Source organism: Solanum dulcamara, chromosome 4 (genome assembly GCF_947179165.1).
Source record: "Solanum dulcamara chromosome 4, daSolDulc1.2, whole genome shotgun sequence".
Taxonomy (NCBI): Eukaryota; Viridiplantae; Streptophyta; class Magnoliopsida; order Solanales; family Solanaceae; genus Solanum; species Solanum dulcamara.
In genome coordinates, this window is record NC_077240.1 from 6,600,156 (window position 1) to 6,615,379 (window position 15,224).

The window sequence follows — 15,224 nt, forward strand, 5'->3', positions numbered from 1 at the left end:
TGTAAAATATTCAATTTGTAGACCAAGACAAAATTTTGTCTTTTCGAGGACTTTCATTCCAAACTCTTTTTTCAGACCTTTTATTGCATTTGAAAGTTCTTTCGGAGTTCCAATAATATTCAAATCATCAACATATGCTGTTATTTTGACAAATTCAGATTCAGACCTTTTTCATAAAGACACAAGGGCAAATTGGATCATTTTTATATCCTTCTTTTAGCAAATATTCACTAAGACAATTGTACAACATGTGCCCTGATTGTTTCAACCCGTATAAGGATTTTTGAAGCTTTATTGAGCAAGTTTCTCGAGAATCCTTGTATGCTTTAGGCACTTTGAACCCTTCGGAAATTTTCATAAAAATGTTGTGGTCCAATGAGCCATATAAATAGGCAGCGACCACGTCCATTAGGTGCATTTCAAGTTTTTTATGAACTACCAAATTCATTATATACCTGAAGGTAATTGCATCCACCACAGGAGAATATGTTTCCATATAGTCAATGTCATGCATTTGCGAAAAATTTTGGGCTACAAATTGTGCTTTATATCTTACGACTTCACTTTTTTCATTTTGTTTACGTACAAAAACCCATTTTTACCCTACTAGCCTGACACTTTCAGGTGTTCGAATTATTGATCCGAAAACTTTACGTTTTTCAAGTGAAGTTAACTCTGCTTGGATTGCATCCTTCTATTTTGGCCAATAATTTCTCTGTCTACATTCATCAACATATTTTGGTTCAAGATCCTTATCTAGTTGCATTATTTCAATGGCAATATTATAAGCATAAAATTATAGACCACAATATCATTTCAGTTCCACCATTTTCCTGTAGAGACATAACTTATTGAGATTTCTTCATTCTCATTATTTTCAGGTACTTGGATTATCTTGATCATCTAGTCCTTTTCTTTTTTCGACAATTTTTATATTTGGACCAATTAGTTTTCACGTTTTAAGCGTGACCTAGACTCATTTGCCTGAACAAGTTGTCCTACCGGGACATCAACTCGAACTTGAGCATTAGCAGCTAGGATATGCGACCTAGTAACCCATGGAAGGTTTGTAAATGCATCCGATAGTTGATTTGAAACATTCTGCAAATAAATCATCTTTTGAACTTCTTACTCACATTGATTTGTTCGAGGATCTAAATGAGATAGAGATAATGATTTTCAATCTATCTCATTTTCTAATTGCTTATGTTTTCCCCCTAATGTTGGGTATACTGATTCATCAAAATGACAATCAGCGAATATTGTCGTAAATAATTCTCCAGTCATAGGTTCCAAATATTTTATAATAGAAGGAGATTCATACCCAACATATATTCCCAAACTTCTTTGGAGATCCATCTTTGTGCGGTGCGATGGAGCAATTGGGACATATACCGTACACCCAAATATTCTAAGATGGGATATATTTGGCTCCCTTTCAAAACCCAACTGTAATGGGAAAAATTCATGAAAATTTGTTGGTCTTATGCACACAAGTGCTGCCGCATGCAAAATAGCATGCCTCCATACCGAAAGAGGAAGTTTTGTCCTCATTAGCAATGGTCTAGCTATCAATTGGAGGCATTTAATCAATGATTCTGCTAGACCATTTTGAGTATGAACATGAGCAATCGGATGCTCAACTTTTATTTCAACCGATATACAATAATCATTAAAGAATTAAGATGTAAATTCACCAGCATTATCAAGACGAATTGTCTTTATTGCATAGTCTGGAAATTGTGCTCTTAACCTTATAATTTGAGCTAACAATTTCGCAAAAGCCATGCTGCGAGCTAATAATAAGCACACATGTGACCATCTTATAGATGCATCTATCAAGACCATATAATATTTAAATGGTCGACATGAAGGGTGAATTGACCCACATATATCACCCTGTATACGTTCCAGAAACGCAGGGGATTCAATTCCAACCTTAGTTGCTGATGGTTTAATAATCAGTTTTTCTTAGTAACAAGCAACACAAGAGAATTTCTTAGATTGAAGAATTTTCTGATTCTTCAAAGTGTGTCTATGTGAATTCTCAATAATTTTATGCATCATATTATAACAGGGATGGCCCAATTGGTCATGCCAAATGATAAAATAGTTAGAATCAGTAAACCTTTTATTTAATATGGCATGTGATTCAACAGTACCAATATTTGTATTGTACAATCCAGAAAAAAGTGCAGGTAATTTTTCGTGCACAATTTTCTTCTCGTATTTATTGTAGTAATATGAAGGTATTCAACCTTTTCTTTATTCACAGTCTTAATATGATAGCCATTTTGACGAATAAATTTAAAACTTAACAAGTTTCTTTGAGACTTACTACAATACAATGCATTATCAATTACCAATATCGTTCTTCCAGGTAGTAATAAGGCCGCTCTTCTAGAGCCTTCAATCAATTTTGTACTACCAGATATTGTATTGACATAGCCTTTTTCATAATCAAATGACAAAAATATTTTTTTTCTTTTAATATCGTATGAGTTGTAGCACTATCCAAAAGACACATATCTCGATTACTCATCTTGGATCCAATTGAAGACTGAGAAATTTATTTTCAAAAAAAAATTAGAGCTTCATGCTAATAACGTATTATAAAATAAACTAACTTAGCAAATTAAGAAGGAGAAAGTATGAGAAATAGAGAGAGTTGAATATTGTTCCGTATCAATTTTGTATTGGAGATAATGACTTTTATAGCCAAAAGAATGAGTACAAGTTGTCTACAAATTGTCAAGTGGATCCTACTTAAATGGACATCCAATGTCTACAAATTGTCAAGTGGGTCCTACTTAAATGGACATCCAATGTCTACAAATTGTCAAGTGGGTCCTACTTAAATGGACATCCAATGTCTATAAATTGTCAAATGGATCCTACTTAAATGGACACTCAATGTCTACAAATTGCCAAATGGATACTATTTAAATGGACATCCACTTGCTCTTTAACGCATAGAAGTTTCTTAAAGGGAATCTAACCTTCTTGTTTGGCAAGGTTTCAAAAAATTGATCATTTAAAAAAATGAAAAATTGCCAAAATCACCCTAGAAATGTCCCAAATATAGCACATATACCCATCTGTTTATTTTTTATATCAAAAGAACCCATTTCGTCTAATTAAAGGATTACAAATGTCCTCTCTTTTAACGGATTGCTACTGGTTAGATCCTACTTAAAATATGACGTGTTAAAAAATTGGCCACATGATTGTCCACTTAGGACAATCCAACGTGGCTAAAACACTCTCCCTTTTAAATTGGTACCTTCCTATCCTATTTAGAACTTTAATTTCATATATATATTTTTCATTTGTTAAAAAAACTTTTTTTCTACTGAATTAAAATTTAATGAATAGTTTAATAATATTGTTAGATTAAAGACATATTCAACCGTCAAGGTTCGATGTTTCAATCTATTGCTTTCTTCTTACATTAATTAACTTAATGGACTACAACGAGAACTTTCACCCTAAAAATATATATGATACATATATCAATTTCAAGTAGCAATAGTTACATTAATTGAACTTGTTACAAAATCCAAGCATGCAAGTTCCCACTAGATTGACTATGGCAAAATATTAAACTTCGTAATTAAAAGTACTGGATGGACTAGCTCCAATTGTCACGACACGATCTTAAAATTATGTTTTACCTTTACTAGCTCGTTGTTATCTAAATAACTTATTTTTTCATGCATTCATAAAAAAAAATCAAATCAACTTGAACAATATAATTCCAAGCGAATAATGGATCATTAATTATCATTACCATAACTCCATAAGAACTAAATCCAAAAAGACAAGAAAAATGACGATTTTTTTTTAAGAAACATGAGAATAAGTATAAAATTAGGGCTCTAAATGAGAGGCGGAAAACATCAACTAAAAGGGGAGGGTGTTTTAGCCACGCTGGACTAACTAAGTGAATAACTATGTGAATAATTTTTAACAAGTCAAATTTCAAGTAAGATCTAGTGACGGTCGTTGAAAGGAAATGCATTTGTGATCCTTTGGTTAGACGAGATGGAAATTTTTGATACTAAAAACAAAATAGAAGACACATGTGCTCTATTTTAAATAGTTCGAAGATAATTTTGATCTTTTTCATTTAAAAGAGTACCTTACCATTTTATCACAATAGTAAATTGATTTTTTAAAAATAACCAATTAGAAAGTAAAAGTTTGTGTACAAACGATTTAGGGTTTAGACTTACAAAAATTTTGGGGCTATTTTAAAACTCTTTAAAATTCGATAAATTAATTCATTTTCTATCTTAACTCTCCTCTTACTCTAAGATCTACTTTCTCCCAGTTTACTTCGGTTTCATTAGACTCTCCATACTCTCTAGTTTTATTTCCTCTCAATCGAGTTGTTTCTTTTTGTTTATTTCTCGTAGAATAAAATTCACATGTGTCTTTCAATGACACATTATTTCTTAACATTACAAACTACACTCCACATCGTCAAGTATTGTTGCCATTCAAGATCATATCAGAAAGATGTTTTACTCGATTTGAAGATTTGGAAATTTTAAAATCTGGGTAAGACATGAAATTTAACGAACGAGGGATAGACATGACCTAGGGTTGGATAATAGTGATAATTATGTTGAAAATATGTAACAAATGGGCAAGTATAGTTTTTGTAGATTACAAATACAAATTTAACCTTTCTCTAAATATATTGAGTTTAATGAAGTCACTGTAAAAATATAAAAATGATACCACAAAATGAAATAAGTTGCCAAAAGTGTTTGACATATTTCCTTTTACATAGGCGATTGTAAACTGTTGTCAAATGTCAACAAACCACAGTAAAATTATTTGTCATTCAACTTGTTGCTATATAGCTATTTACGATGCTTCACTCAAACTATTGTCAAATGCTTTAAGGATGATTGTATAAACATGCTCAATATACGAGTCACGTTGAAAAGATATACGTGACAATTCCATCTGAAAGAAGATGTGTGCTTGATCAAATAAGTGCAACTCAACCACAATTTTATACATGACAAAATTTTACATCATATAATATATTTGATGGGAAGAGCAAATCTAGACTTGGAGTGATTAAAAAGATATAAAAGACAATTATTTATAAAAAATATCAATGAAAATATGCTATTATATTTTGTGTGAGAATAAGTGAAGATTATTGATTTTTCCCCGTCTTTATCTTAATTCTCCAACACTCTAACTCAAAATTGTAAGATCACTCGTGATTTCTCCATCCATGCAGTCGATACATCTAATAGTACAACACAAAGTCGTTCATGAATCTTATAGTGATTTTTATATAAATTTAGAGATAATGATCAAAAACACATTAGAATTATCATTTTTATGAGTTTTATCCCCAACTATCATTTGTTCCCTCTTCATATTTGAACTATTACCATGCATATATTAGAACACGCCTCAATTATCAGTTATTCTCCTTTCCTAGTTGAATGATAATGATAGTAGTTCAAGACAAAAAAAAATCGATAGTTAACGTGTATTTTAATACATGGATGGTGATAATTTAGTAGAAAAAAGTACAACTAATAATTAATGTGAAACTCGTGAAAAAATGATAGTTCAATTTTTCATTTTCTTTTTACCATTAACTCTAAAGTTTATAAATTTGTTAGATTACTTATGACAATTGTGATTTTCTTCACATCCAATTGGACCATTAACTCTAAAGTCCAATAACGCGTTGTTCTACTATACAGACCAACTTTTCAGGTAAATGGGCTTGTGAACCTTTAGGCCCATTACAGGCCCAAGCCAGACATAAAACTAAACGCGCGTCCAGGTCTTACTTCTTTTCGAAAGCTAAGCAAGAAGTAGGGTTTTAGCTTTCCCAAAGAAACAAGAAGCAATGCCGAAGTCGAAGCGTAACAGAGCCGGTACAGTAAAAACCCTAGAATTTTCGATATATGATTGTTGAATTCATTACTGTTTAAGCAGTTTTAGTTGATGTATGTATCTATTTTAGTGATTTCTAAGTTGTTAGTAAGTTCATGTGTGATGGATTTTTGATTGCAGTTACCTTATCTAAGACGAAGAAGAAGGGAAAGGAGCATAAAGAAACCATTGTTAACTCAATACGTGAATGTGCGGAAAAGTATAGTTCAGCGTATGTATTTAGTTTCGAGAACATGAGAAATCTTAAGTTCAAGGAGTTCAGAGATCAGCTCAAGTCTTCTAGCAGGCAAGCTTTTAATTTTATTTTCATGGTTTCATATATACCTTTTTGCTATTTTCTACTCAATTTTTTGGTGGGTGTACGGACTGGGAAATATTGAGAGACAACACACTTGTTAGCAATAGTGAGAGAGAACATTAATCTCTATCTTAGTTGTTTAAAAAAGATTGTAATAGGCGCATGTCCAAGTCTTGCAACTAATAATGTAGGATATTATTAGCTTTGTATTTGAGAGAGTTCAGGAAGCAAATTTTAAATTACGCCCACATGGAGGAACATTGTAGTTGTCCTATGTCCATGTTTAGATGTTACATGTGTGGCTATTTACGGGCCTAGAATTTCATAGCCTGACACTTCTCACTGTTCTCCTTTGCAAGTGGATAAATTAGAAAGTATATTTAACTGAACCTGGAATTGGCCTGTCTGGCCGGTATTGCATGTTTTAAGAGTACATTTATGTGCATGCAGTGATCGTGCTATCATTAAACCATTACATTTTCTGGAGGATTATCTAATAGAACTTGGTATTGAATTGGGAAGCATAAATTTTGAGGGGCAACTTTTTTGGTCTTTCATAAATTACTATCAGCATGGAGAGTGTATTAAGCCTTATTTCTTTCCGTTACAGATTTTTTCTTGGATCGAACAAAGTCATGCAGGTAGCACTAGGCCGGTCAGACTCCGATGAGATTCGGCCTGGCCTCCATAAGCTTTCTAAGGTAGGACATTCCTATGTACATTGTATATCTGTTAAATATCCATTTGAATTAACTTCCGTTGAGATATGTCATATCTACTCTAAGTAATGTTTGGATTGAAATATCCCATCTTTACAGCTTGTACGTGGAGACTCAGGCCTTTGCTTCACTAACTTATCGAAGGAAGAGGTCCAAAGGTAAAACCCAGATTCATTGATGCATTTAGATACCAAAACTCTACATGTTACAACTCTGCTTCTTGATTAGGTCAAAGGAAAGTTTTTACTTTTTTTTTTTGGTGTGTGTGCGTGGGGTGTGCGTGGGGAAATTAGTATCATCCTTGACTATTGTGTTGTGGTATACCCTAATTGTTGCTGAATGTGTTTACAGCTCTACATTTACTTTCCAACAATTCCTTTATAGAGTCTTCACTTCTTTTCCACATTGTATTGTAATTTTGTTCCTTGTATGGAAGTCCAAATTCTTTGAATACCTTGTTGCCTGTAGGATTAGCTATTTCTCCCTGGTGTTGTGTGACCCCTGCTGTTTGCTTCCTGCTCCTTCCATTACTCTCAATATTTTTTTACTCATCATTTTAAACTTTGTCAGGTTGTTTAACGAGTATGAAGAACATGACTTCGCGAGGACTGGCACTACAGCAACAGAAAAGGTATGACAGAAGTTATGTGAATGCAAGTTTTTTTTAATGACTATGGTCCACCTTGCATAACACCCTGCGACTAAACTACTGGGTACCTGCAACCTCTCACTAGCATAGGTATAGGGTATCTCATTCTTGTGGCTGTATGCCAATTTTTGATCTGCAAAGCTAAATGCCATTTCGGCTTTATAAAAAAAAAGCTAAATTGCTTTATCAGAAAAGAAGAAGCTAAATACCATCTTGGCAAATAAGGGCTATTTGCTCGAGTAGATAGTTTGGGATTTTTTTTTTACTAAATTTGACCTGAGCACATCTAAGGTATTTTCACTTATTATCTTGCCCCAATTAATATCTCAAGTACAGTATAGGGTTTTTATGTGTGGTTCAACTATCAGGTGGAGCTACAAGAAGGTCCTCTTGATCAGTTCACACATGAGATGGAGCCATTCCTGCGGAAACAAGGGATGCCAGTTCGGTTGAACAGAGGTATTAATCATTGCTTTTTTGTTTTGCTGATTGTCGTTGTAACATGATTGTGATGTCTGATATGTCATTAGTTATCTTTAATGCTCTCTGATTCGTTGACTTATGTCATGCGGGGTGTGCAGGTGTCGTGGAGCTTGTGTCTGACTTTGTTGTATGTGAAGAAGGGAGGCCATTGTCACCAGAGGCAGCTCGGATGCTGGTTTGTTGATTTTGACAACTATCAAATTTCTGAATATAGTTGCATTCTGTATATTTCTTGCATCATATTTCAAGTGCCTGAAAGCAATTACTTGGTCACTTGCAGCGTCTGCTTGGTAACAAGATGGCTACTTTCCGGCTCCACTTAATATGTAGGTGGTCTCCTGATGAATTTGAAATCTACAGAGAAGGATTGGAAGAATCAGATATTGAATCCTCATAGACTGTTCTCAAACCTCACATGTTTTACAATATTAAAGTTTTGGCATTTGGAGATATACTCCTATAACTTCTTGCTAGCGGAAGTTATAAGTGGAGTGCTTTTTTACTTGGGTCTCAGAAATATTACCTTGACTAGTCATCAGTTTTGGCAATGTTAGATTTTGCATTAAGACCTCAGCTCAGTGTATGTGTAAGGTGTTTGAATTATTTGACTGTTCAATGCAACAGACTTTTATGTAAAATCTTTTACTGAAACTATATGTGGCAACTTCATATTTTGTTCTCAACATTCTTTGCGGGTTCTGTTACTTGGTTTAAGATCTTGTTTGGTACTTGACTATTTGAGGGAACAATAGCAGTAAAACATCTATAGATAGTTCAAAATTCCAACTTGATGCCACCCCAAGACATCAAAAGAATAAACAGTAAAGTCTTCTTGAAGAAGCAATGATAACTTATAGAATGAATTCAAGAAATTGCAAATATGTCTTGTACCTGAACTGCATCCTCAAAAACTGAGGTGTTTTGTATGTACAACTGTCCAGACAATGCTTCAGAGAATATTTTTTCCCGGACCCCACCTTCGAATTGCTGTCCAAATGACTTAACATTCATGAAACATTAATGCCACAAGCCTAATAGCGTAAATAGTATTTCAACTGCTAGTTTCGACGTCTTTAGAAATCAAGGACAAATCAGATCAAGCAGCAGCTATGTCCTAAAAAATTGGAGTACTACCTGAAAAATATCACAAATTAGATCCTGCGTTGTTTTGCCCTAGCTAGTGCACAAAGTACAAAAATACACACAGTTCCATCAACAAAATCTGAGCGTGTGGAGTATATTGATGCAGCAATAAAATGCCACCAGGGTTTTGTAGCTTCAAACTGTGTTTTTTCAGCCTAAAATTCACGATGCTTCCAATTCAGCCTTTTTATCCTCCAAAAGCTTTAACTCTTTTCGCCAGCTTTCCAGCTTAGCCATTTTTTCTAGCTGCTCTGGTTTCATGTCCTTCTCCTCAGTCTTCTGCTGTTGAGCTTCTGTCAGCCGAATCTAAACCAAATAAAGCAAGGTTAAGTTAAATGAGCTGAACAAAAAATTAAAGCTCCAACGGAAACGGGTAAGTGCATCTTGAACCTTCAAGCTTCAGAAGAATGCAGTACAGATAAATCACCAGTGATTTACAACATTAATTTTGTTTATTTTTTCTCAGATCATAAACACCCACATCATTCTAAAACTACAGATTATTTTCCAATGACCAGATTCAAAATATCTGCAGTTTTAGAAAGATGGGACTATCAGTAGAAATCAAATGAAAATCCTCATATCACAGTTGGACAGCCAATAGTGCTGATATTCCCATTATATGACATTTGACACTAAGTGTTGAAAGCACCTTGGACTGAAAAATGCAACTTAAAGGTGGACATATAATGAATTAGAGATCATATGAAATTATGAATGAATAGCTGGAGGGGACATGGTTTGAACCAGCATATTTAGTGCACAAAACCCATCATTACCTTGAAACAAACTCGAATCATGGAAAACAAAGATAATACCTGAGTATCTCTAAAATGCTGTAAGATGCATCAAACTTACTTCATAGATCTCGAATGATGGCATGCCATCAGAGAACTAGAAGCACAAGAGAACATACCTTTTTCTTCAGAGCTCGGATCTTTTTGTCTATGTCCAGCACACTATCTCCCATGGCAGAAGACTCAGTTGAATTTGAAGGAGGGACAACAGGATTTGTAGATATGGCAAGATTGTTTATCTGGGACATAACTGACTCAACTTGATCTGGACCGTCAACTGAATTTTCAGCAGATGAGACCTCATCATTCTCTGGATTCTTACCCTTTTCAAGGGCAGCCTGCCACAAGTGTGTTAATCAAGCTCAGACATATTTTGTGTGATTAATCCTCACTAATATTACAACGAGATTGTGCCAGTTTGTATACAGTTTTAATCTTCTTAAAGATCCATCAAACTACATACACACAAGGCTTGGTCCTCTTTATAACAAAATACAGATGAGAAAGTAAAGAGATTCTAATCTCACCACCTCCCAAATGACCTTTATTTTTTGTCCAATCTTACATCCTCAAACTTAGGACTTCAATCATTATTAGTTCACCTATGTAATAGCTCACATTGTTGCATAATTGTATTCATATGTTTTGAAATGACAAAGAGGCCCAAAACTTCTTCATCCTAAACAAGAAGTTAATGTAATAAGTCAATCCTTGCCCCAAGAGAAGGGTAACAGTCAAGAAGCAGCTTTCTTCAACTTATGATAGCAGTTTGACAAGAAGCATACTGGAAAGCTGAAAGCCAAAAATGGGATGGAATTTTCAGTTCTTGGTCACCTGTGTTACCTATAATTGTCCATTAACTTCCACTAAAGTGTAAGAACTTTTTCAATGATCTCGTGTAAGATTCTACGTTCCCTCTTTCCACCTTTTTTTTGGATAATGGTGTAAAGTCTTACATTAATGCTCAGTACCAAGACTCTATCTTCCCTCTTTCCACTTTTGAAAGATACAAAAAGAAATTCTATTCATAGAGTCAGTAAACAGTACCTAATCATAGGGGGCCAATGTCCTCTAACATGAAGCAAACAAAATAAATGATAAAGAAAACAGAAGTTATTTCAAACACCATATTGGTGCAATATGAAGATACTTTTGAGTATAATTTAAAAGAGAATTAGAAAACAGCAAACAGGTAAGAGAAGAGTCCATGTTATTTGTTTCCTTAAAAAAAAAGAATCCATGTTATTTGTTTGTTTTATTTGAAGCTTAAGAGATATCAAAGCATATGCTATTACATATCGAGTGGGGCCATGGAGACGCATTAGAAACTTAAAAGGAAGAATTCAAAAACAAACATTTACTTTGAAGTGGAAAATGGACTGGAAAAGTTCTAACAGAATCCTTGGCTTGGTCACACCTCTCTTTTGATAACCAAGAAACCCAGAGGGCCAGTGGCGCACTGTTCGAAACTCAGTGGATAATGGCCCTTAAGCCCCTAACCCACAATCATTGGGCCGGCATGGCCACACTTCTTTTGAGAGAGAAATTCCCTGACCTACTCAGTTCTACCTCTTGCCCTGAATCTTCCATAGCTCAAAGCAAAGCAAATGGTAGTAGGAACATCAGTTTTAGAAGGTAATTTTAGATCTCGTAGATACCCTACAGGAATAGGATAGGGATACTCTTGGGGAACTGTCAATTGCCTTTGACATCCCATTCTACATATTTCACCACACTCTCTTAGTGCTATGTTTATAATATATTACCATTCTAAAAAACAAAAATCAATTAATCGAGAGGCTGACCGCTGACATCTTTTGGGAAACAGAGAAACGACTTTATCAAGTGGAAAGGTTTTAGTAAAGGGAATTTCACTGTATAAGATTATTGCAGCTTGATTAATCTTGGAAGGACCTCTAGGTCTACACAAACCGTAGAACTTCTTCGTCTCTTGATTTGTTTGGATAGAACTATATGAAGAACACTTCTCCCAAGATAACATAGAAAAGGGGGTTCACTTTGTGCAACAGATGCTTCATGTACGAAAGTGACATTGTCACATAGAGGACCCTAAGCATCTCTACCTGCGAGACAAGGGAGTTCTGAGATATGTTCTCTTTTGGATTGAACGGGTAATACCTTGACTTCTAATAGCCACATAAATCAGTTGGGCTGGTAGGAATCCAATTCACATCATTCATCTTGCCTTTTGTAGACTTCATTGTTCATTTTATTTAAATTCTGAAGAGACATGAAATTACACCTTACAGATTGCTCTTGCTGTTTAAGTTGGATTATGCCAACCTTTGGAAAGGGTTTCTGCTTATTTCGGCTTTGCTCGAGGTAGATAGACTTGGAAGGAACCTGATACCTATTTGCTTTTTCTTGTGCATCCACCACCAATTAATTATCAGAACCTTTGAGGGTACTATGCTGAAACAAACTGTATCAGGACTGTGTCCTACTTTAGATCTCCAGTAAATGTCATTTTCTTAAGTAAACTGTATCAGGACTGTGTCCAACATTAGATATCCAGTAAATGTGATTTTCTTTAACGGACTTTTGTCTGAATATAAAACTGTATAGTGCTTACCATATTATATAAACCATACAGCGACTAGCAGCTTCCGTGTCATTTGTTTGTTCTCTTTAAAGCTAAAGTGATATTTATCACGTACTGTAACATAGGAAGCGGGGTTATTGAATATAGTAGAAACTTCAGGGAAGGATTCAAACCAACACTTATTTTGTAGCGGGGGGATTTATGAACATAAAATTCTGACATGGTGGTGGGCTTGGTAATACTCTTTTGAGGGAGGAATTTCTCGACTTAGTTTATCTCCTGTCATCACCTTCCATAGCTTAATGCATTGCAAATGGCAGTTGGAACATAAGCTATTGTCAGAAACTGAAGAAAGAATTGGATTAGAGATAGTTTCACTTATCATCTAGAAAAGGTGACAGTAAAAGGAAATTCACTATAAAACATGCTATTACAATATGCTTAATCTTGCAAGGACACTGGGTAAGGCATTCGCCTTGGAAATTGCAATTCCAAAGCCTAGCCCATCTTAAAAGTTTCCCCTTTTGGTTGGATAGCACTACATGAAGCTGCCTAACCCAACATAATTTGGGTTCATTTCGCTCAATAAGTACTCTATGTAAAAGGTAGTGTATATCAAGGACCCTAATAACTGTGTATTGGCAAGGTAGAAGCAGGATATGTTTCTAAATCTATTTATGATTCAATGGGTTAAGCCTAGATCCCTGATGGCAACATAACTACAGTGGATGCACAGGTGAAGAAGTATTTTCCGAACAAAATGTTCAGGCCATATAAATTGGCCTCTCCTAACTAAAATAATGCTGACTATAAGTATAATAAACAAGAGAAGCAGGAACTAAGTATTAACCTGCTGACGCTTTTCCTTCTTCCTTTCATTCCGCTTGGCAGCTTTAGACTTGGGTTTCTCGTCCATCACCGGATCATAACCCGGCGGAACATCCTGTAGTGACTCCATTTCCTTCTTCCACTGCCATCTCCCCAGGCACCAATTAATCAACACAAAACACACAGCATAAATTTTGAAAAAACAAACAAAAAGAAACAAGAACTGTCACATTATGTTACATACAAGAGCGCCTTTAGATTTGTAAATGGCGACTTCATCCTGAGGCACATAACCAGCCCTAATTCGAATAGGTTTACGGAGTGTTCCGTCTGGGCGTCGTGTTGGTGCGAGTAGCCTTTCCCCTTCTTTTAGGGTTTTGCTTAGCTCAGCTGCCAATTGTTTCGCGTCGTCCTCTCCTCTGGTCGTGCTGCTCGCCATTGCCGTCTCTCTCTGGTGTTGTTACAGACTGGAAATGAGAAATAGCTTTCATCAATTCATCATATTTTGATACTCTTCACTACTAATTTTACTCTAATTTTTTTATTAACTTCTAATCATTCCTTATAATTACTAATAGCAATTAGCAGTATTCAGTGAGATTATTTGGTCGAGTCCCTCGAAGTTTGTGCGGGTCGACGGGCCGGGTTTCTACTTGTTAATGTTTTGGGCCAAAGTATTTGCAGCAAGAATTGCTCTTGTAATCACATTTCACCACAACTATCTTAATTATGTTTCTTATCTACAATTTACCTAATTATACTCTATAGATATAGTTTCATTTACTATAGGTATTTTCGTTTATATTTCTCTTGACAATATACAAACATAGTAGATATATACAAATTATGTATTTGTATATTTGGGAATTTTTCAAAACTCTGTTTGTATATTTTGCTTGCCAATATACAAATAGGATAAGTATATAGAAAATTTGTATTGATGCATTTAAGAATTTTTCAGAACTTATAAAAATCAAATGTTCAATAAATCATATACAAACATGAGAATTATATACAAATTTTGAATTTATACAGTTATGAATGTTTAATAACTTATACAAATCAAATATATCAATAAATCGTATACAAATAGCTAGGGTAAACATCTATAAATTCTGGATTTATATAATTAGGAACCATATTATACAAATAAAAAAAATTAATTAAATTATAGCGGCGTTTAATAAGTAATCAAAACTATAAAGGGCAGCCCGGTGCACTAAAGCTCCCGCTATGCGCGGGGTCCGGGGAAGGGCCTGACCACAAGGGTCTATTGTACGCAGCCTTACCTTGCATTTCTGCCAGAGGCTGTTTCCAAGGCTTGAACCCGTGACCTCCTGGTCACATGGAAGCAACTTTACCAGTTACTCCAAGGCTCCCCTTCTAAGTAATCAAAACTATAGCTTAAGTATATAATAACTATTAAATATTTGTCATTTCGCTTAGTTTTTCCATAAAATTGTTGTATTTCTGTATTTCTAACTTTAGACACATTTATTTTTTAAAATTTTGAATGTCATTTTCATAAATATGTTAATTTTAAAGTCGCTAAACTTATAAGAACTTATTCACTTTAACTATGAATTCAATAACCATCCTCAAATAGACTATTTGTGCAAGCTCGTGTTTGGGAAGATGGATAACCATTCTTGTTATGCATTTAAGAACTAACCACAAACTTTTGAACTATTACAAATATAATCATTTTTCATTTTAAACAGCTAAAACTTGTTTTCTTCTTCATGTTTCACTATTTGATCGTTATAATTGTTGGAGTATATAGAGGAAAGACACAGAGATGAAGATG

General features: G+C 34.5%; 2 protein-coding genes across 2 annotated transcripts; one reads left to right on the forward strand and one right to left on the reverse strand.

Moving 5' to 3' along the window:
- Positions 1 to 5,830: 5,830 nt before the first annotated feature.
- On the forward strand, positions 5,831 to 8,769 carry LOC129885818 (uncharacterized). The gene is made up of 8 exons (XM_055960255.1): positions 5,831 to 5,918; positions 6,058 to 6,223; positions 6,846 to 6,936; positions 7,054 to 7,112; positions 7,525 to 7,585; positions 7,972 to 8,062; positions 8,185 to 8,261; positions 8,367 to 8,769. Exons 1-8 carry the CDS (start codon positions 5,891 to 5,893, stop codon positions 8,481 to 8,483), a joined length of 690 nt encoding a protein of 229 aa, XP_055816230.1. The 5' UTR covers positions 5,831 to 5,890; the 3' UTR covers positions 8,484 to 8,769.
- Positions 8,770 to 9,070: 301 nt separating this feature from the next.
- On the reverse strand, positions 9,071 to 13,996 carry LOC129885820 (partner of Y14 and mago). The gene is made up of 4 exons (XM_055960256.1): positions 13,662 to 13,996; positions 13,440 to 13,559; positions 10,146 to 10,364; positions 9,071 to 9,535 (listed from the first exon to the last, which is right to left on the reverse strand). Exons 1-4 carry the CDS (start codon positions 13,854 to 13,856, stop codon positions 9,392 to 9,394), a joined length of 678 nt encoding a protein of 225 aa, XP_055816231.1. The 5' UTR covers positions 13,857 to 13,996; the 3' UTR covers positions 9,071 to 9,391.
- Between the last annotated feature and the right edge of the window lie 1,228 nt (positions 13,997 to 15,224).

Bases quoted from the DNA above. Each gene is read 5' to 3' on its own strand.
- LOC129885820 (XM_055960256.1), bottom strand. From the start codon at position 13,856: ATGGCGAGCAGCACGACCAGAGGAGAGGACGACGCGAAACAATTGGCA. The intron at 13,560-13,661 runs GTATGTAACATA...GGGAGATGGCAG, and splicing joins ACAAATCTAAAGGCGCTCTT to TGGAAGAAGGAAATGGAGTC. The intron at 9,536-10,145 runs GTATGTTCTCTT...TATTTGGTTTAG, and splicing joins TCCGAGCTCTGAAGAAAAAG to ATTCGGCTGACAGAAGCTCA.
- LOC129885818 (XM_055960255.1), top strand. From the start codon at position 5,891: ATGCCGAAGTCGAAGCGTAACAGAGCCG. The intron at 6,937-7,053 runs GTAGGACATTCC...CCATCTTTACAG, and splicing joins GCCTCCATAAGCTTTCTAAG to CTTGTACGTGGAGACTCAGG. The intron at 7,113-7,524 runs GTAAAACCCAGA...AAACTTTGTCAG, and splicing joins TCGAAGGAAGAGGTCCAAAG to GTTGTTTAACGAGTATGAAG.